Source organism: Typha latifolia, chromosome 9 (genome assembly GCF_019914945.1).
Source record: "Typha latifolia isolate L0001 chromosome 9, TyphaL0001v2, whole genome shotgun sequence".
NCBI classification, from domain to species: domain Eukaryota; kingdom Viridiplantae; phylum Streptophyta; class Magnoliopsida; order Poales; family Typhaceae; genus Typha; species Typha latifolia.
The window spans coordinates 1653199-1674972 of record NC_133094.1 but is presented as its reverse complement, the minus strand read 5'-3'; the positions used below and the strand labels follow the sequence as shown (position 1 = coordinate 1674972).

General features: G+C 37.7%; 4 protein-coding genes and 1 non-coding gene across 7 annotated transcripts; 3 read left to right on the top strand and 2 right to left on the bottom strand.

The window, feature by feature from the left end:
* Positions 1–3296: 3296 nt before the first annotated feature.
* Positions 3297–3999, top strand: LOC140795400 (auxin-responsive protein SAUR71-like). Its single transcript, XM_073147939.1, has one exon. It carries the CDS (start codon positions 3424–3426, stop codon positions 3796–3798), a length of 375 nt encoding a protein of 124 aa, XP_073004040.1. The 5' UTR covers positions 3297–3423; the 3' UTR covers positions 3799–3999.
* Positions 4000–5719: 1720 nt separating this feature from the next.
* On the top strand, positions 5720–10665 carry LOC140795235 (membralin-like protein At1g60995). Its single transcript, XM_073147692.1, has 14 exons — positions 5720–6031; positions 6260–6322; positions 6699–6833; positions 6903–6984; positions 7280–7341; positions 7574–7656; positions 7778–7857; positions 8068–8148; positions 8313–8429; positions 8515–8603; positions 8703–8809; positions 9617–9708; positions 9844–9920; positions 10027–10665. Exons 1-14 carry the CDS (start codon positions 5867–5869, stop codon positions 10387–10389), a joined length of 1596 nt encoding a protein of 531 aa, XP_073003793.1. The 5' UTR covers positions 5720–5866; the 3' UTR covers positions 10390–10665.
* A 169-nt stretch (positions 10666–10834) lies between these two features.
* Positions 10835–10949, bottom strand: LOC140795842 (U5 spliceosomal RNA). The gene has a single exon (XR_012110374.1). It is a non-coding gene; the product is annotated as a U5 spliceosomal RNA (small nuclear RNA).
* Positions 10950–11231: 282 nt separating this feature from the next.
* On the top strand, positions 11232–16577 carry LOC140794921 (protein FAR1-RELATED SEQUENCE 7-like). 3 transcript variants are annotated; one of them, XM_073147202.1, is made up of 8 exons: positions 11232–12548; positions 12688–12765; positions 13128–15174; positions 15252–15367; positions 15451–15519; positions 15597–15656; positions 15902–16016; positions 16109–16577. In XM_073147202.1, the coding sequence occupies exons 1-7, from the start codon at positions 11520–11522 to the stop codon at positions 16013–16015; spliced, it is 3513 nt and encodes a 1170-aa protein (XP_073003303.1). In that variant the 5' UTR covers positions 11232–11519; the 3' UTR covers position 16016; positions 16109–16577. The 3 variants fall into 3 exon arrangements, with proteins under 3 accessions (XP_073003303.1, XP_073003301.1, XP_073003302.1); XM_073147200.1 differs by having other exon boundaries at positions 15243–15367; XM_073147201.1 differs by having other exon boundaries at positions 15243–15367; positions 16159–16384.
* Positions 16578–16984: 407 nt separating this feature from the next.
* On the bottom strand, positions 16985–20610 carry LOC140794920 (AUGMIN subunit 2). Its single transcript, XM_073147199.1, has 6 exons — positions 20364–20610; positions 19494–19613; positions 18704–18808; positions 18116–18184; positions 17841–17954; positions 16985–17676 (listed from the first exon to the last, which is right to left on the bottom strand). Exons 1-6 carry the CDS (start codon positions 20478–20480, stop codon positions 17350–17352), a joined length of 852 nt encoding a protein of 283 aa, XP_073003300.1. The 5' UTR covers positions 20481–20610; the 3' UTR covers positions 16985–17349.
* Positions 20611–21774: the final 1164 nt, after the last annotated feature.

The window sequence follows — 21774 nt, the reverse complement described above, 5'->3', positions numbered from 1 at the left end:
AGGTTGGTTGCTTGCCCTTTTCTAATTATGACATTATAACTATGTGAGAGAAGAGACAATTAAAGTCTATTTCTTTCATAGATACATTATAAATCTTTAGGACCCATCTGGATTAGATTATTAGAAGATCCAATTAATCACCTCCTTGTCATTCATCCCCTTTGCTCTCTCTCACTGTAGCTTGATAAACAACTAAGATCTTGAAGAAAATTTCCTTGTCTTTTTGGCTCCTGTTGTACAATAGTTTGTGTTGTTGTTTCTCTATCCACCTTAATTAATTTTGCATTAAGAGACTAAAAATATATCCTCTATTTTTTTTTTTTTTTGGCCCTTTCAGCTACAAGTATAAATCATCACACAAAGTGATCAAAACATCTAAAACAATTTATAGGATTGCTTGCTGATCTTGATGTTACAACTCTCATGAACAAATAATTAGGCACCAATCGTTGTTATAAGATTGACGCAACAGCTTAAGCAGTTAGATAATAGACATACAGTATACATCACAAACCTTCACGTGCAGCTGCTACACTGCATGAAAATAAATAGTAGAAAATAAAGAATAATTTATGTACAAGCCGATAAAGTTTGAATTATGGCCTCTAGAAAAAATTAGCTCTGATACTATATTAGATAATTAGTTGATTGAAAATTACTATAAACTGATAAACAACGGATTAACAAGGAACTAAGTATCATTTTGCTCAAGAATTACTCTATGTAATCTCCTCACCTGAGATTCTTTGAAGTCTTAATCTTAGTTATCCTTTTCATCAACCAACCCTATCAAATAGGTGGGTGCCCAAATCATCAAATCATTTTATGTGATCAAATTCATCATGGAGTAAAATGCTAATTTAATAAATCACTTTCATGCAACCCAATCATGGAAGCTAACTTACAAAACCATTCATTAATATTACCCCACACTATTATTATTATTATTCGAACCTATCTCACCAAGAAGTATGAGATTACAAAAAATAAAATAATAATAAAATAAACAAGAAGTGTGAGATGTCCATTAACTTGTTCTTTGTTTCTTCTTATACCAACTAATTTAGTTTTAAATGTTTAGTAGGAAACCAAAAGCAAATTAATTAAAAAAAAATTAGTTAAACTAGATGTTTGAGAGGAGGGTACACCCGTGATCCGGATTGTACATCATTCCTCGGATAAAATTGGGTCTTATTTACATCTAAAAATGATCAATTTTAAATTAAGACTAAATTAGTTCAATTTTTTAGTTCAAGAGGGGGTATAAATAATACTAAGGAATATAGATTATGGAATGTATATATAATTTAGCCTTTATTTAATGCACTTAATTGTATGTCATAAATGGACATATATTATAAGTTGTCTCAATTTTAAGCCCATTAACAATTTTATCACTACCAAAGTATGGTATCATCCTAAGTGCATCTATAAAATTCTTCTATTAATTGTCAATTAAAATCCTCCAATTTAATTTCACCGCTCTCATCCGGTTGAAACTAAGTCATAATTATTCTCCATTATTAACTCAAATATTAAAAATTAAAAAAACTTAATTAACCCCATATAAATATAGCTTGATGTAACGATGATAGAGTAGTTTAACTAACAGAAAATTTCCGCATCGAAATGAATCACCATTGGTTTTGGATGAAAAAAGAAGAAAAATCTAACGGTTACAAGTTAGCGTCGACCTGAAGTAGGATAATAAAATTAAAATTAGATTAAATTAAATTAAATTAATTGGGGTTAATTAAACTATAATTTGTTCTAGCCACATTTTCAGATGCATGTTTATCCTTATAATCTAAGAAATCACTTTCATGCAACCCAATCATGGAAGCTAACTTACAAAACCATTCAATTATTATTGTTGTTATTATTCAAACCTATCTCAACAAAGAAAAAGTAATTTTGATTTTATATCAACTTATTTAAATGCCTGGTGGGAAAGAGAAAACAAATTAATTTTAAAAATTAGTTAAATTAGACGTCTGAGAGGAAGGTACACCTGTGATCCGGATCGTACGATTAAGGGATCATCATTCATTAAATTAAAAATTAATCTAATTTATTATAAAATTTAAATATAAAATTAAGTGTATTTCATCTTCTAGGCAAAATATATCTAGTTCCTTTTTGTAAATTTTAAAATATATTTAGACGCATAAGAAAATAATTTAGGGGAATTTATTTTATCCATAAACTCATTTATATGATAATTAACTGTAAAACAGAACAATGACCGAGTTTTTTTGAGACATTCTAAGTAAAATGAATGAATATATATATATATATATATATATATATATATATATATATATATATATATATATTAAAGGGTGAATTATAATAAGATAAATTCTTAGAAAGCTTTAGGCGTGATAGAGGTCAGAGGTTAGTTGGAAAGAGAGAGAGCTTCTAGAAGGTTAACGGCGTCGCCGGAGATTGAGACCGCAGCATAAGACCATGAAATAAACCAGGTCGAGGGACCCGCATGCAAGTACCAGTACAGATACGATCATCCCGTGGGTCCCGCAGATAAAGCAGCGGTGGGTGCGGTCGGCGTAGGATTCCGAGTAGGCCAGTCGGTGCTTTCCAGCGACAGATACCGTTATGTTAGTTGTCCAATAATGCCCTCATTATTTTTATTTGGTGCATAAATCTTAAACATGAATTAAAAGTTTATATATATATATTATTATTATTTTTAAAAAAAAGTAATTATAAGGACAGGGAGGTCTTAGTGGGCATACATGTAAATATCGAATCTAGAAGGAAATATTCAAGTAAATAAGAAAGCTTTCGAGGGGGTATACATTTAAAAAAATAAATAAATAAATAAATAAAAGAGAGCAGTTCCCCCAAGGGCAGTGGATGGTAAATATGGTGAATGATACGGTCAGTTAGGGAATTAAAGTAAGAAGGGCAATTTTGTCCAATAAGAAGATAGTTTCCATGATTCCTTTCTCTGCTACTCTTTGTCGGAGTTCCTGCGATAAGATGTGAGATGTAAAGAAAAGAGAATTTGGACCCACACGCCGTCTTCTTTTCTTTTCGTTATTTGATACTTCTCCTTTGTGGGCTTCACGGATACCGTACAGGGGATGATGATATGAGATGATAGACGCCGAATTTCTCGTAACTAAACGTATTATAGTTAGCATTAAATCACCCAATTCTAAGAATTACCAAATATTATTAATAAACAAGAGAATTAATGTGTTGATGGTATAAATTGAAGTGATATATTTATACACACTCGCTCGCACTCTCTCGCGTTCTAACTCGCGACTCGTAGATAAAAACTGTCCCTATTTACCCATCTTTCCCAAATCATACAAATACTCCATAAATCGCCCTCCCCCTCTCCTATAACACGAATTCTTCTCCTCCTCCGCCAAAACCTAACTCTAAGAGAGGATGACCATGAAGAAGCTAATGAGGCGGCTCTCGAGGGTGGCGGACTCGTCCGAGTGCCGGCAGCTACGGAAGGGGGTGGAGGAGACGGTCGGCGGCGGAGGGAAGAGGTGGAGGGTGCCGGAGGGGCACGTGCCAGTGTACGTGGGAGAGGAGATGGAGCTGTTCGCCGTCCGAGCGGAGCTCCTCGGCCGGCCGCCGTTGGCCGAGCTCCTCCGGAGATCCGCCCAGGAGTACGGGTACGAGCAGCGCGGGGTCCTCCGGATCCCGTGCTCCGTGCCACTCTTCCGCCGCGTTCTCCAATCCCTCTCCGGTCGCACCGCCGCCGATTTCGCCGTCGAGGAGGTGCTCGGATCTGACGGGATCCGCTACTCGTAGGGTTTGCTTTAGGCTTCTTCTCTCTCTCTTACGCTTTTTTCCTGTTTTACCCTTCTTGGTTTGGTGTAAATAGGGTCAGGTAACGTCGGGTGGTAAGGGTAGTATGGGGGTTTTCATATATCTTTCCCTGTGTTTCCAGTAAATATACATGTACTTAGAGTTAATTGCAAAATTATGTCAACTATTCTTAATTATCCCTAATTTTCTTCTCTTTCCTATTATTTATTTGTTTTCGTCGAACATGATTAATGAACTTCTTATTTGTTATCGATTATATTGGAGTTGGACGACGCGCTCAAATAGTCTATACCCGGATAAATTGACTCGCGTGGAACTCGCACTATTTCTTATCGGGTTATGAGCCAACAGAAGAGCAAGATCCGAATGTGCTTCTATTTAGCAAATACTTGAGAATTCTTTTGCAAGTTGGCAGAAAGTTTTCTCGGGGTTGGATCAGTGCATATTGGGCCGGACTCGGTGCGTGAGGAGGGAGAAGGGTTTGTGGGCTTCGACTCGACAATCGGGTTTTGCCAAGCCCCAGAAAAAGCCAACATCTTGGAACATTTTTTTCTAGTCGCAGACAATTCAAACACAAGTCTACTAATGATAACTCAGCCAGCAGCGGAGAGAATGAAATATATGTATATGTATATATATATATATATATATACTTAAAGGAATATTTCATGTTACAAAGCAGTTGATTTGAGAAGGAGAGGTTTGGAGGTTTCGTAAGAAGATGGTGAAATATGCCGTTCTTCTTATTGGAGAGGCAGTTGGAAGTGTGGAATAAATGACAAAAAAGGATAACGTCGAAAAAGTTGGAAGTGGATAAGTTAGCATAGACCTTATAAGTGCAGAATAAAGACTAAGACAAGGAAGTGTTGATTAGTATGAGTGGAAAACTGATTAAAAGGACTCAAAACAAACTGAGCCACCGTGAATATTTGAACCTTAAGAGAGATATATATATATGTAGTTAGATTTCTTTATAATAATGTGTCATAAGAAAATATTGAAAGAAGAAACGGAGGAGGTGACACTAATTGTGTGTGTTTTTTCTTTTTCTTTGTTGAAAATGTTGGCATAGTAAATTTTTTTTTTTTATTGTGAGCATGTGGCAAATAAACTCGATAGAGTTGTAAGAAGGTGCATAAGGTGATGAAGCACATTTTCCAATTTGTCTTGTTTATGGTTCCCTAAGTAAGGATATATATGAGACAACTATATGCTATCTAACTTTTGGTTAGAAAAAAACAAGTCTATTATAATACCTCTGAAAACTAAATGGATAAGTTCATATAATTACTTGATTTTCTTTATTCAAGAGTGTATATTATAGTAGTTATCTATTAGTTTATGAGATGTATGTACGTAATAAAAAAAATTTAAAGAGTACATGTGAAAAATATATAAGTTAAAAATTATCCTAAAAGTAAGAATATATAAGTTACATCCTAAATTATTAAAAATATTTCATTCTTTTATATTTTGCAGAGTTTTATACTTACGATATTATGACCATGTAAAATTGTATGCTCTTTATTTTCCAGGGGTAACGTACAATATTAAATCATGCCGAGAGAGGTGAAAAATCTAACACCACTTATATTTTAGTCACATTTTCAAATATATTCGGAAAAAAAAACCTAAAATTTCACGAACGTACAGTGCTTTACTACAATTGCAATCCAATTTCTATGAAGCATCTACCAGTCCAACCTGAGACTAACGTTGCAATCCAATTTCTATGAAGCATCTACCAGTCCAACCTGAGACTACAACCTGAGTCAACCACACCATGTCATGATATCTCAATTCAAAATTGTCTCCTGCTTTCTTATTTGTTTCCTGCCAATTTCTTCCCTGCCAATTTCTTCCCTGCTATAAATATATTAATATGGAGAGTCGAGATAAACGTACTCGCCACTGATCACGACCAACGAAAGGAAAAAAAACACGAGGAAAAGACCCCCGACCTCTCTCGTACTCCTCTTCCTTTCTGTAAGCATCTCACGATCATATTCACGATACAAAACCTCTAGAAATCTTTCGCCGGTGGAGGAGAATGGATCAGGAGGAGATGAGTCTTCGCGTCCGCGCGCGGCTCTCCGGAATGCTGTCGCAGCTACTCGCCCCGAAGCTTACCATGGCGCTCGAGTACGCATGCCTCGCCGTCGCCGTCGCCCTCTTGTGCTTCCTCGTCGTCTTGCACACCAACTTCGTGCAGCAGGTGAGACCCCATTCCTTGATCCCTCCCTCGTTCTGTTTTAGAATTGTAGTGTTGGATGTTTTTTGTGGACTTGTTCGTGGATCTTTTCTGCTTTTGTTATGAAAGATGGGATTTTTCTTTTCTCCTTTCCACTACGGATGAATGTTCTTGAGCTGAAACTAATTGAAATGTCTTCAATTTAGTGTTACAAGAAATTCTTTAACTTATAATTTCTATTTGTATGTGAAGCCTCGGTGTTCTGGCGAGCTTTCTGGGATTAATATCACTGGAGCTCAACTAGTGCAAATAAAGGTAAATTGATTGTTGCCTCCTCTTTCTTCTCACTTCTTAACCCATTGGTACTTTAATGCCTTCGAGTCTTGAGATGACTCTACCTAGTAGTCCTTATTCTGTGAAACAATCAGAGAGAACCTTACGCTAGGTTCTGAAATGTATCTAGTATTTCAAATAATCTTATGCGCATTGGTTAGTATCTGTCTCAAGTGTTTGCGTTACCCTTTCATGCTTCATTTATGTTCTATTATTAGTATACATTTATGTTTTATATTTTTATCTTGAAACTATAAGTTAAGCCTTTTTCATATTTTCTGCTCTCCATGCCTTTGCGGTTCGTTCTAGCTTGCTTCTATACTATTTGGATACACCATGATTTCCATCAGTTTTTCAGATATGCGGTGCTGGGGCTTGGACTGAGGACACAACTAGACAGGAAATGAACTTTCAGAACAAAAGTTCTTCTACTGAAAGTTCAATAATTTCAGATATGAATGGGTTCTTTATGATCTTAAAATACTTACTAAAGGTATTTCTAACAATTTTTTATTTGTCACATCTGGTATATTGCTTTTCTGACTCATATTTTGAACTACAGGAAAATACAGCATGGAAAGTAATTGTGGATACTCCCAAGTTCTTACAGATGCTTCAGGCAGAAAATCTTAAAGCAATTATAGGTAGTTAGTTACTTATGAGCTCTCTCTAATAGTTTTTGTGATGCTGCTGCTGTGCTGTCACAGTTTTCTGTTCAAGAAAGTTTGCTATCTTCTATTATACCTTCTTTTTCAGTAGAATCATTCAGATATAGTTTCATATTGTTTCTTGAAACACCAGTCCTTTTGCATTTCTCTCCTATTGTGTCAGACCATATGCCTGGATTCGTGAGTCATGAAGATTGATGCATATGCCCTCGCTATTTAGCAAATCCTGATGATTTTCGTAGTTTAAATCTAGTCCTATTATTCCTTGCAGTGCAGTGGCTTGACAAGAGAAGAGAGGCTTCAGAAGCAACTTACTTGTACACTGCTGAGAAGGTAAGATATCCAACTTTTTATTGTTTACTCTGATAATTGATAGAACTAGATTGTAAATCTATTTGGACAACCGGGCAGATCAACCAATGTCTGGTTGCCTTGATATATGGATGTGCGTTCATGCATGCACATACATATGCTTGCTATGTGGGGTTGGTCGAGTGAGTGCAACATTTGATCAACCCCACCATAAATCAACTAGTTAGTTGAACTCTGAATATTTGTTTTCCAGGGTTATCTCTTGCTTTCCGAAGGAGAAAAATCTCGACAAAATATTATAACTGTCAATGCCACATTATTCTGCTTTGGGAACAGGTCCGTTGAATTTCTTGTACATCTTTTCATAATGTAGACATCTAATGATGCATACTGCTAGGATGTCTACACCTTAAATTTTTCGGGCAATAACATATGCAAGAATATTCTTTTCGCACAGATGGCAACAAGTTCTTATCAATACTTTTGTTGGCTATGATACAATTCTTATGAACAGCCTACTGAGCTCTCATGGTCATGGTAAGGAACTACTGTGACATTTTGATCTATTCTGTGTGCTCAGCATACTGAGCTTTTGTGCAACCAACTATTACCATTTTTCCCTAACAGTACACTTCTTGTTGTATCTTCTCTATCCTGTGTGTTCAGTTGATGTTTGGTGGACACTAAAATTTGTCTTTGTGTGTAGATTTGAACCAAGAATAATTTCCTCTCAATTACCGTTTACAGGTCATCTCTATAACTCTCAAACAAAGGAATTATATGATCTTACTCGTGGAGAAGGCTCAGAAGGTTCTACGAGATTCGGAGGTTTGCTATATATGAGATTTCTTCTCTTAAGCTAATCATAGTATAATAGTCATATGGTGATCATTGTATGTCAAGTTTGTGGGGATGGCATTGTGTGTTGATCATGAGAAATACCCTTTATAATATCTAATTACCTTCTCTGTTTTCTTCCGTGGATCATGCAGACTATTTTGTTAGAAAAAGTGGTGTACTTATTATGTCACTTTTTATTTTCTTCACTACAACTATGCCAGTCTCCTTCATCTTGAGAGAAACAGAGTCTCGCACACTAAAGCTCACAGGTTTGTGTAGTCTTACCCGTCTCGTGTGTCTTTACTTTATATTTATCGTGTAGCTTGAGATAAACTGATATCCTCTGGTTCACAGCGGTTCAACTCCATCATCATGACCACTTTCATCTTCCCGCATTTCAATTGATTTTTGTGCATGTAACTGAGTCTCTGAGTTTTGTACCAGTAAGTTATTTTCTAATTTCTTTGCACCTTTATTTCATTTAATTTCAGAAATTTCCTTGTTATTGAATACATATTCTGTACTGTTCTTGGCTGCTGCAGATTATGATTGGCATCCTATTCTTCCTGTCTAAGTTATACAATAGCGAATTGCTAGCCTTCCTGGTCTTGATTCTTGTATGGTTATCTGAAGTATTTACACTGATAAGGTAACTAATTATATATTTCATCTGAATTTTCCCTTTCTTTTCTTTTATTCTCTGTTTTTTTTTCTTTCCTTTGGCACCCCTGCACATAATTGTGGCTCACTGATATGAATAGCAGTGAAACAAACTGAGCCCCAGTGAGTAGATTTTTCGATACCTTAAAGGCTTAAATTCAAACTTCATATTCGGCCAAAGTAGATGCAGCTGTGCCTCAGCTTATACTGGTACTAGCCATTAATTAAAAGACCCACACATGTGTGGCCTGAAGATGGATGTCCAAAATGTACAATTCCAAGTAGATTCCTAAACTATGAGTGTGTTGATCATGAACAGATCCAGAGTCAGTTCATCTGCAGCTGTTGTTAAACAGAAAAAATGAAATTGCACCCAATACTTAGCATCATCCTGGCAGAAATGGCTTTCTCATTATAGGCCACAAATTTTCATTGAGCTCCTAATCTAAAAGCAATCCTATAATCTTCCGTTCTTCCTCATACTCGTACTTGACTTTGTTCAATCACTTCATCTCATTATGGCATTGCTAAAACTGGCATTGAATTCTCAACCTGCATGATAAATGCTGACTACATTCTGCATAGATCACACCTTTCCCATTAAAAATGTGGCTAATGTGAATCGGATAAAGTGCCCACTTCAAGAAGGTTGCAGATTTAGCCTAGTGTTCCAATACATGAAAGTCCTTGAAAAATTAAAAGTTTTCAGGAAAGGAGTGCAATGACCTATCAGCATTTTTTTTATGTTTAATTACATTAACAGTTTCTTGATTGTATGTTTGTGCTCATCTTGCAGTGCCCGCACATCGATCTCAATGCAATTCTTCCCTCAGTTCTTCTTGCTTTATTTCCTAATTTTCCACATCTATTTCCTTTCATTTCCCTATGGTATGCCCTTCTCTTTTAATCTGTTTTCAGTTTCATTCTACTATTGTGATCAATTACTTTCATGCACTTCTAACCTATATATTTAAAACCTGAACAGAGAAAGCTAACACCTTTTTGCTCTGCACCCTTCTTCAGGTTTTTCATATTTGGCTTTTTCAGCAACTGTAGCTTTCGTGCTGCATTTGATCCTTTATTTCTGGAACCACTTTGAGGCAAGTGTCACTTATACCAAGTGCTTCAAAACTTACTGATTATGTGATTAGCATTTTGATATACCTTCCGATTCATTGCCATCTTACACTTTTCATCAAACGACAGGTTCCAATCCTGAGCAGAGCTCAGCTACCGCAACAAGACGGAGCTCAGTTGGCATCGCCAATGCATTCTACATCAGCTGTTCAGAATGCAAGCATAAGCATGCTGAACAGCGAAATGGATGATTATGAGGTTCCTACAAGCTTTGAGATTCCCTTAAGGTCTGATCTTGCTGTTCCTGATACGTTGGAGCCAATCGAAGTCCGAGAAGCTCAAGAACACTCAGATTCTAGCACCCAACAAACTGAAGCTGCACCTGAATACAGCTTATCGAACCCTTCAGGGTCACTTTTTTGTTGGTTATTATTGCGGGGTGCTTTCTCAAGTGGCACTTCAGGTTTCTTCTCTATGTTCAGGAATCTGTAGGGCTAAGGGGGCACGTCTAATTGAAGAGAGACGCCAACAAGAGAATAGATTGATAACACTTGATTCGTGATTTAGAGATCCAGCGGTCCCCGATGAGAACAATACTCACCCTATTTACCCAAAAGAGAGAGTATAGCAAAAGAAGGTTTCGTCTGCTGATAAGGTTACTGCAGCCTGCAGCCTAATCATGGTGTGTAATCCTTGAAATACTTGTAATGTAGATTACACAGTTTCTTCTGGTCAACAGTCCCATGAATCTATGCTTTGCATCTAGAATGATTGACTATAATTACAGGTGAAAAGCTTTTGACCCACTTTGGTACAAATTCAAAGGTTTTAAATGAGTTTAAATTTAATATAATTAAGTAACCTTCTCTTTCTTTTTATTATGTTAAAAACTAATAGAGAGAACACATTTGAAATTTAAATTGTTGGGCTCCCTCCCAGATAAAGAGAAGAAGACCCTCTAAAAATTGGCGTATGCTGCTTTGAGTGGCGAGCACACGGTATTCTTTAGTAAAAGGCGAAAGAATAGTTCGCTCTGTGCTCACCACGCAGCTGCGTGAGTTGAACCAACCAAGGACAGCTCCTATTTAAAGCACCTGGTGGGGAACACCTCTGCGACCGTAGCCGATGTGGGACTAATAAGTTTGATGGAGTTGACTCGGCGTTTCGGCTTGAAGAACTGGGATTATAGTCCCATGACCATGAGTCCATGACTCAATTAATGAGAGGATTATATTTTGTGGCTTAAAATCACTGTATTATAGAAGGACCCGTTCTTTGAAGCCTATGTCGACGTAGTATAAAATGTCACGACTCACGAATGATTAAAAGAAAATTACTAGAGATAAAAACAATACATAATCAACTGTACAGGAACCAGCGAGGTGCCAAACTAAAATCGGGACACGTACCCAGTTTTAGATACGTGTCACCTCTCTTCTGGGATCACGATAAGCTCTCTCGTTCTCTTGCTCTCCTCCGATCCCCGATCCCCAATCCTCTCGTCCTCCTCTCCTCAACCGCCCGGAGCTCCACCACCTCCTCCACCCGCTTCCTCTCGATCGAGAACCAAGGGTTTTCCAAAACCCCTGGGTTTGCGAAATTTCCGTTTCGATTCCACTGGTATGGTGCAAATCGCGGAAATCTCGCACGAATCCCTAAGGAGAGGCGATGACCCGAAGCAATTAGGCGAAGAGATGGAAGAGAAAGGAGTAGATGAAGAAGAAGAGATAGGAGTAGATGAAGAAGAAGAGAAAGAGAAAGACGAAGGAGGGGAAGAAGAATTGCGCGAGAAAGCTGATGAGATCATCGAGGGAAACCCTAAACCACTGGAGAAACAGCCGGCGGCGGCGAAGGCTCCCCACAACGAGTACGCCCTAAGGGTAGCTTACATCATGCGGAGCTACCTCCATACGAGGCAGGGAGGATCCTCCGGCGCCGGCACCGGAGGCGGCGAGGAGCCGTGCAGGGCGGTCATGGAGGTGGTGCGGAAGGAGAACGGCCGGTGGTCGGTGTCGAAGGCGGTGATTGAGCACTCGCACCCGCTCGCGCCGCCGCCGGACCCCACTGGAATGGTCTCCAGTGGTGGTTTGGTGCCAGTGATGGGTATGGAGTTCGATTCGATCTCGGCAGCGAAGGCGTACTACAATGCTTACAGTGAGAAGATGGGATTTGAGGTCAAAATGGGATCCGGGAAGCGGTCAAGGGATAGCCGGATTTTGATCATGCAGAGGTTTATGTGCTCGAAGGGAAGCTTCGTTCCATATCGTCGTGCTACTGCTTCTGAGTCTTTCAGGAGGAAGCGAGGGCCTTACAAGAAGAGAGCTCCGAAGGAAGGGGAAGGAGCTGAGGTGATACCGATAGATGAGGCAGTTGATAAACCGGAGGAGGGCAAAAAAGAAGCTACCTTTGGGGAGAATGAGGAAGGAACAAAGCCACGAGCATCAGAGTCTACTTCAGGGAAGGGTTTGGTTGCATCAAGCAATGGGAAGAAAACTGAGAAGGTGCCATTGGTCTCTAATCCTGGTCAGTCTAGGTTGCTGAGAGAGCTTGGGATACGAGTATCGCGCTACACTCACGAGGAAAGGAGGGACATAATTCTCAAGTACATGCAGAAGAGGAGCAGTAGGCAAGTCGTCAATAGGGCAATTAAGGTGAAATGATGTTTCTGTGATGTGTAAATATGTTAGGGGCTTATGAATACTTTGGAAGTTTGGATTAGAGAGGATGAGAATGTGTTGTGTTATATGATTTATATGACTGGATTGAATGTCCAAGGTATGTTTTTTGCAGATTCCATCTCGGCAAGCTCTCGCAGAGAGGAGGCAGCGAGGTGTTGGAGGGAAGTTTCTTAGTAAGGAAGAAATGCAGGTACCTTTTTTTTCTTGCGAATATTTTTTATAGCGAGTTTATATGATGAGATGATAATAGAGAGGTAAATCTTAACCTTTTTCCTATCGTTTGGTGGGTAAAAATTGGATTTGTGACTTCTAAGTCGGTTTCACCGCCAATTAACTTTTAGAAAGACGGCAATCCTTTTGTTGTTGCTATTGTTAATACATGTACCTTTTGTACTTTTATATTGCTATATTTGATCAATCTAAACTTATTTTTTTCTTTTAAATTTGGGCGAAGGAGAACATCACCTTATCTTTGTATGTTGCTTCTGTCTGTCTTTTATGTCTTGTTATTCTTTTCGAGCTTCTTCTTTTAAGTGCCCTGCATTCTTCCAGATGCCAAATAAACAGGAGGAAAGTGCAGAAGAAGAACCAGAGTTGCCTTCGGAAGTTGTTGCAAATGCTGGTGGAATGCCATTAGTTGGAATGGTGTTTGAAAATGAAGAGAAAGCATATGAGTATTACACTAGTTATGCGGGAAATATAGGTTTCAGCGTCCGGAAAGGCTGGTGGGACAAGTCTGCAAAAAATGTTACTAGATCAAGGGTGTATGTATGTTCAAGAGAGGGTTTTCGCCCGAAGAATGATGCTAAGAGACCACGGCCTGAGACAAGGACAGGTTGCCCTGCACGAATGGCTATCAAAATCACATCGAGTGGTAAGTATCGTGTGACTGAATTTATTTCAGATCATAACCATCAGCTTGCAGCCCCATTAGATATTCAGTTGTTGAAGTCACAGAAACTCTTGACTAAGGTTCAACCTGGAGATCATGAGAATGCTAGTCTAATTCCTGCCGGATATAAGAATTACCTTAGGACTAAGCGTTCAAAGGATATGCAGGTGGGAGATGTGAAAGCCTTGTTGGAATACCTACAGAAAATGAAAGGAGATAATCCTTCATTCTACTATGCCATTCAAGTTGATGAGTATGATAAAATTACCAATGTCTTTTGGGCTGATGCAAAATCTATGATGGACTATCACTATTTTGGTGATGTGCTATGTTTGGACACAACCTACAAAGTAAATGGTTATGCAAGGCTATTTGCTTTATTCGTTGGTGTGAATCATCATAAGCAAACTGTTATTTTTGGTGCTGCACTTTTGTATGATGAAACTGTAGAATCTTTTAAATGGTTGTTTGAGAGTTTTAAGGCTTCGATGTGTGGGAAGCAACCGAGAACAGTTTTGACGGATCGGTGTGCAGCTATAAGTGAATCAATAGCTGCTATTTGGCCAGGTACAATTCATCGGTTCTGTGTGTGGCAAATATACCAAAATGCTGTCAAGCACTTAGCACATGCCTTTGAGGGCTCAGAAACTTTTGCCCATGATTTCAGCCAATGTATCTTTGATTTTGAGGAAGAGGAAGAGTTCATTGCAGCGTGGAGCTCAATGATGGAGAAATATGATCTTAAAAATGATGAATGGTTGGCTAAGCTATATGAGGAAAGGGAAAATTGGGCTTTGGTATATGGCCGACAAACCTTTTCTGCAGATATAAAAAGCACTCTGCAAGCTGAAAGTTTGGGTCTTGTGCTAAAAGAGCAGTTAAACTCGGACAAAGATCTCTCACACTTTCTAAAGCTGTATGAAATATTATTGGAGGAAAGGCGAAATGCTGAACTACAAACTGATTATCAAGCAAATCAAGGTACACCTAGAATACCTCCTCTGCAGTTGCTGTGGCAGGCAGCAAATGTGTACACACCAGCTATATTTGAGATATTCAGGAAAGAATTTGATTTATTTATGAATTGTATTGCTTACAGTTGTGGTGAATTTGGACCTTGTTCTGAGTATGTGGTTACCGCCAAGGATAAACCTAAAGAGCATCTTGTTAGGTTTGACGTGTCGAATGGTACAGTCATATGTAGTTGCAGAAAGTTTGAATATGTTGGAATTCAGTGCTGTCATGTGCTAAAAGTATTTGATTTGAGAAATATCAAAGAACTTCCACAGCAATATATCTTAAAGAGGTGGAGAAAGGATGCAAAGTGCATAAGAGAAAATAATGGGTTTGCACTAGATGCTGACTCTAGGTCATCTATACCAAAACGATATAGCTCTCTGTGCCGCACATTCTATAAGATTGCAGCAAAGGCTGCAGAAAATGTGGAGACATTTACACTAATGGTTGGTCACTCTGATCAGCTTCTTGAACAAGTAGAGCACATTTTGCAAACTAGACTACTAGAAAAACCATCTGTTGGAAATGCCCCAAAGGGTCAAACACATAATTCTATTGACAGTGAAAGCGTGCAGCCTAATGATAGCAATGAGACACAGAAAGTTATTGGGAAAAGGAAGAGCAGTGTGGGCTTACGTCGTAAGAATCAAAATGAACTTGAAATAAATAAAAGGCAGAAAACCAGAAAAGGTTTGTGCAATCTTCAATAGTTTTATGTGTCTGTCTTTTCTTAGGATTGTAATAACATTACAAGGTAGTTGTTGTAGGACATTCTGATGAAGCAGAGATTGCAGCAAATGAGCTGCATATAACAACAAACAGCATTCCTTCTCAACCAAGAAATGCTCCTAACCAGTTTCTTGCACCAAATAATTTTATGCAGGTGATATACTTTTATCCTATATGAGTAGCTTTGCAATATGAATTTCTGTGGATATTCATGTACCATGCATCTTCAACATGTAGGGCCCTTATGTAATTGCTCATCAATACGGTATAACACAAAATCTTCATAGCATGACACAGTTTGCCCAGGTTTGTGTTTATTGAATGACATTTTGTTGGACAATTTTTTTTTCAATTAGTGTAAATCACGTATCTGTGGAATGCAGGACACTTCGGCTTCTGTCTTACAGCAACCACCGTTCCCTGGCAATGGCCACTTGACTCAGGTGATGCCATGAAACTTATGTTCTCAAACACACATATGCACATGTTTTATATATAATTATATACACACACATGCATTCACACATGCTTGACAAAGCTACTTAGCATGTTATTCACGTACCTCACCGTCACACCACTCTTTTTTTCTCTCATTTTCTCTCTCCGTTGGATCCTTTTCCTTGATATGAAGACTTAACTACATTTCTGTATATTTAGTATTTAAAGAACAGTTTTAAAACTCTTTCAGAGCTATCCAACTTCAGATATGCATGGGCTACAATTTGTTGGGACCAATCAGCAGCTGGACCACCAGAGCAGTGATCAGGGGCATTGTGCTATACCAGTGTGGGATTTTCTCTAAGGTAAGTTTTTTTATTGAGTGATTTTCTTTTGTTGTTGCTCTTTGTAGTTTTCTATTTAATAAGATACTTTATGGTCAATGTTTCTTGTTCAGTATGGTGAGCTCAAGATAACTTATTCCCTTTGGGTCATTGCTTCTCTCAGTTGCGACAACGCAGAGAATTTCCACTGTTGTTGTCACAATATTGGCTGTGGTGAAATGCTGAATCTCCTATGGTCTTCACGGTTTACCGTGCTTGTAGTATAAAGAAAGGCTGATTGCATCTGGAGTTCTGTAAGATGAACAACTTCCGTTGCATGAGGAACACCTTTTATGGATAGTAAACTAGTATAAATTAGGCCATACAAAATTATATGTCCTATTGTCCTAAAAGGCTGAAACCTGTTTGTAAATAAAGTCTTCATTTTTTATTTATTTATTTTTCTCTCCTTCCCATAGTTCTTTAACCTGGTATTAGATATATTAGAAGTTGCTATTGTATAAAACTGTAAACTGAACTTGTACTTGATCCCAGTACAGTATATACCAATTTCTGGTCCGGTTTCGGGACTATTTTCCTGCAGATGTGAAGCTTATTGGTGTGATATTTAAGAAAAGAATGCAGTCTGATGCTGGGCAATGAATCGAATTAATCATTATTGGTGCGATATTCTGTGAGCTTATTATTCTTTTTACCCTTTTTAACTTTTATCGACGTAGAAAAATTATTTGGAGAACTCCTGCGTAGGAAGCTACTATCTTCAATGCAATGAGGAAGCTTATCTGATTCAATTGCTATGCATTGCGTTCAGCTCATTCAGAATTAAGCAGTAATTCACCGTGATAGTTGCAATGGAGAATGCCATGGTGGTTGCTATTCCACCTGGGCATTATCCCTGAAAAGAAATATTGTAAAAAAGGAAGAGAAAGTAATTAATCTTAAATGACACCTCAGGTATCAGAGGAATTGCCACACTTGCACACATTAAATAACCCAAAATATCAAAGGCAACATATTTTTTCGTCACACTGAAGCTTCCAAGACGAACAAAGTTAAAATTAATATCAGGTGAAATTCAACTTCTAGAACAACATTTCACTCAGATGAGACCTGGTTGTCCTCTATTGCGACCACGGCAACTGATCACAAGACTATGCATATCCAAGGTAGGAAATATATGAGGAATTATACAACATAAACAAAGTGGGTACTCTCGGAAAAAAAAAAGACAAGAAAAGCATAAACAAAGTGGGCCTTCTCAAGAAATTCCTGACCAATTTCCTATTCTATCTGAGCTAATTTCTTTTGATGTCATTCATGCTATCAAACTCAATATCCGGTGAGGAAGCCATACTTACAAGCCCCTCTTATGATTGGGAGGCCAAGATAACCTCCTCTGATTTATGTCATCAATGACTTCATTCTCCTCCACCTTGAGACCATCTTCCTCTTGCCTCCAGCTATCAACAAGTGAATCATCGGAGCTTGTCGTCCGTTCTCTCCATTGAGGTGGTGTCAAGAACTTAGAATCCCCACCAGAAGAATCGCTTGATGTCATCGGCGATGAAGAGTGGCCTACACGAAGCAGTTGGAGGGTACCAAAAGACTCCCTCATAGCAGACATTGCCTCAAAGAAACGTGTGCATGATGCAAGAGCAGCAGGAATTGGGCGCAGCATTTCCTTCATGTAAACACAACAAGGCAATCTTAGATTGTCTCCTATAACAGAAATATGTAGCACTTAATGGTTAAAAGTAATAATGAAAGTCTAAAGGAAAAGATGGGAGAGTGAATACATGAAAATGAGAATTATGGAAAGCACAGGCAAACAATTTTGAAGCTTACCCCCCATACAGAAGGTGACTCTCTGAAATTTTGGCTCCATTGGAAATCAGCAACAGATGCAGTCAGAGCCCCATAGTCACTAGCGGCCTTCAGCAACAACTCCGAGAATTGTTTCTGGTACACAAGGAAGAAAAAAGAAGTAAATCTAGTAGAGCACATAGAGAAGAAGGATCAGCAGCTCCAAAATTCAGTGAGCAAGAACTGAGGGTTGGCATTAAGTAACAAAATTGTCATTATAACTAAGCAAACAATTGCAAGTAATTTAGACATCTCACCTGATATTCAGCCTCCACTGGAATGCAATCAAGAGAGTATGGTTGTTGAAGTCGAGCAATGATGCGGTCCTGACAGCATAGAAATATCATTACTGAAGCTAGTATACTATGAGCAAGATAATTTATCTGAATTTTAATAAATCAGTGAGGTTTTTGGTTTCTTAACCGAAGGATATTAAACAATTCATGCTGAAAATAAGTATCTGCTTATGTTTAACTAATTAGCTAAGTGTGCTGGCCACCAAAATTTAGATTGTACTGATGTACATTACAAATACAAATTAACAAAGAACACAACTGAGAATTACAATGCCCTAAGGTAGTTATTTTCACGGGTATTATTAGAAAGTCAACTTTCTAACTGGAGAAGTTTAAAGGCAACCAAAAATAGTATTCTTACTCAATGACCAAAACTCAAGTTGGAGGCCAACAAGCATACAAAATATCATTGCATAAACTTCAATTATTTCCTGATAATCAAAATTACTGTCGCAACACAACTGTTTGAATTTTAAGCTGAATCCATAAATTATAATTTCATAATTGTGAGTGAAACAAAAAACGGTAGTTTCTTCCAGGCCCCTTTACCTTGTTCTGAATAACATCTTTCAAAATAGCAGTAATTCTGGCCAAAGACTCGCACTTCTTTTCCATCTCACTAACATGGGTTAGATGTGCAATGTTTTTATCATCCTGAGAAATTCAAAATACAAATACCAACAAAAAGAGGAAGTGATACAAAGAATAATAGTTAAGAAAAAAACAATATAAACCATATTCTAATATGAATAGGCGGTTATATGCAGGATAAATTATCTGGATATTGGAATTGTATTATCCCATCACATACTTTCAATAGAAAAAAGTACACATATTTCCCGCCAGTTAACAGACTATCTGGATATTGGTTTGTGTGCTTATAACTATGATATGTTACTATTTGAATCATTAAGAATAACAAAACAGTAAGAAAATTAATAACCAGATAATTTAGTGTATTAAAACTCGAAAGTAATGGATCGGTTTTCTCTTCCCATGACTTAAAGATTGATAAGCTTCAAGCTACAAAGTGGACAAAAAGAGATCAGGTTTCAAAAGGAGGATGATCAAACAGGTATGTATTTACACTAGATTTTATAGGATAAGATCTGAAGAGCTAGTGCTGGGTTTCTTGTTGCCTTTCTAAATAAAACTGAACCTGAGAAGAAAATTATTTTGTGAATTCCAGTGATGGAACTCGTAACTTTAGGTTGTGCTGTGTTTATGAATGGATGCCATTTGTCAGTAATGAATAGAGAAGGGCTTCAAATGTGAGAACTCATAGATAGGAACAATAAGCCACAATCAAAGAGCAATGTCTCAGTTATGGATATGGCACCTTTCTTCCTTGAAGTTCAACTTGCAAATTGGCTATGCTCCGTTGCACGGACGTAAGTTCTCTCAAAACCTTTATCAAGTCATTGCTTTTCTCAGCAGCAAAGGAGTTGGTTTGATCTTCCTATGTAAACGCAGAATGGTGAGTGCCATTTAAGACAAACTAAACCAGAATTCTGCGAGCAACCAAGCTCACCAACAGAAAAATCTCAAGCAAATTGTAAGGAACCACAGTACCCTTCAAAATAGTAACTTCATATATTATGATTCATATGAATACAAACAAAAGTAACTCCAGAAACATAAAAAGAAATGGAATATGCCTAAGGATGCAAGTTATATAATGATCACGTTAAGTCGTACACCTAAAAAGCCCCCCCCCCCCAAAAAAAAAAAAACAACGACGTTAGATTGTTAATTATATTTAGAGATTAATGCCCTAAAGGACTGAGAATATTTCAAGAACTTGAAAAAGATTAGGCCCTACTACATATGAGGAAGAACTAAACCCACTTATTCGCAGAAACCCTGTATTCAGTGGGGAAAGCACAATCAATACGAACAACGGTTCAAAGAAAAACCACATAAAAATAGACACCATACAAGTCGGAGATTTCCATTAGAGAACTTAAAACTCTAACTTGTGATATAAAACCAACCCAATACGTCTCTTGACGCAAAAGATCGAAATCAGACTCAAAAATACCCAAAATATGACAACCATTTACCAATCGACCTAGAAGAAGAGCAACGTACACTAACAATCCAAATTAACGTCAAAAGGAGCAAACTTTAGGAAATAAAATGAATGATAGCAGAAGAAATTAGATATTTAACACCCCCACAAAGGGAAAAATTCGGGGAAATTTCGGACCTGGAGAGGAGGGATCGAGAAGCCGAGATCGGAAGCGATGGCGAGGGCTTCGGCCATGCCTCCAAGCCGTTTCGGAGCCTTCTTCCCGGCCCAATTCGCGTCGCCGGGCACCGACATTTGCGTCTCCGCGAGATCCGGATTCGAAGTGAAACAAATCGGCGAAGGAGTGGAAGGAGGAAGAAGACGGCAGCCTGGTTTGGTGGCCACGGCCGGTGTTAATTTCGAAATGTAAATCTCGAAAAAAGAGATCGTCTCCATCCACGTTTGTAGGAATTTATTACATGCCCCTTGCTCGGTATCGCTAAATTCTGAACTCGATTAGTTATTTTAATTTTTTAATCTTAATTTTTTAAAGAGTAAACTTGAAGATAAAAAATATTTAATTACTAAACTAATTTAACAGTCTCTAAATCAGTTTAAGAGAATCCCTAATCACAAAGCAAACAAGACTAGATGAATAGACCAACAAGGCAACAATATATATAAAGCAGTAAAATCGAAAGTAGATAAATAATAATAAATAACAAAATATGCGGCTCCTCACAACGAGAATAAAAATAGACTAAGAAGGATTAAACTCGTAATTTAAAGAAAAAAATAACTTTAATACTGTGTTAGATATAATCAAATTAACACGATCAATTATGATTAGCCGAAATTATTTAGTTGGCTAAGAGATATATAATTAATATGATCGATCCAATTCACCGTATTGAGAATAAAAGCAGATCGATAAGATTAACAAGATATTAGTAGTTTGTGAACCCGATATTTTTACAATGATTTGGACATAATATAACAATCTCGAGTTTAGTATTTTACAATGGAAACAATGGCCCAATAGATATTAAATGAGCCATGATTTAATTCAATTCGAGCTGTTCATTGATCACCGTGGAGATTGGGTTTAAGATGGCATTGGACTTTGGTCAAGGGTTGCCTATTATATTTGGTATTATTATTCCATGTCTCGTGATCACATGAATGTATTGAGTCCTATGATTTATGTTTTGAAATGTATCCATGATGGTCTATTTAAGAGGAAAATCATTTTATTTTCCTTTTTCTCTCTTCTTTCTTTCCAAATAAATAATAACAATTAATACTCCCTCCTAACTTCTTTTCTTCTCTTTCTCTTTCTCTTCTTCTCTTCTCTTCTCTTCATCAGAACTAAACAGTGTAAGTTAACTGGAGTGGTGAAAGACAGCTTGTGGACTTCTATCCTCTCCATCCAAACCAAACAGTATAAGTTAACTGGAGTGGTAAAAGACAGCTTGTGTGGACTTAGCAATCATGGAGCACAAGAGAATGGCACTGCCTGACACCCCAGTAGTCAATGCAAGTAGACAAGTGCATGCAAGCCTCAGTCACGGGTACTACTATGAGTTCACATGAGAACCCAAGTTAACTA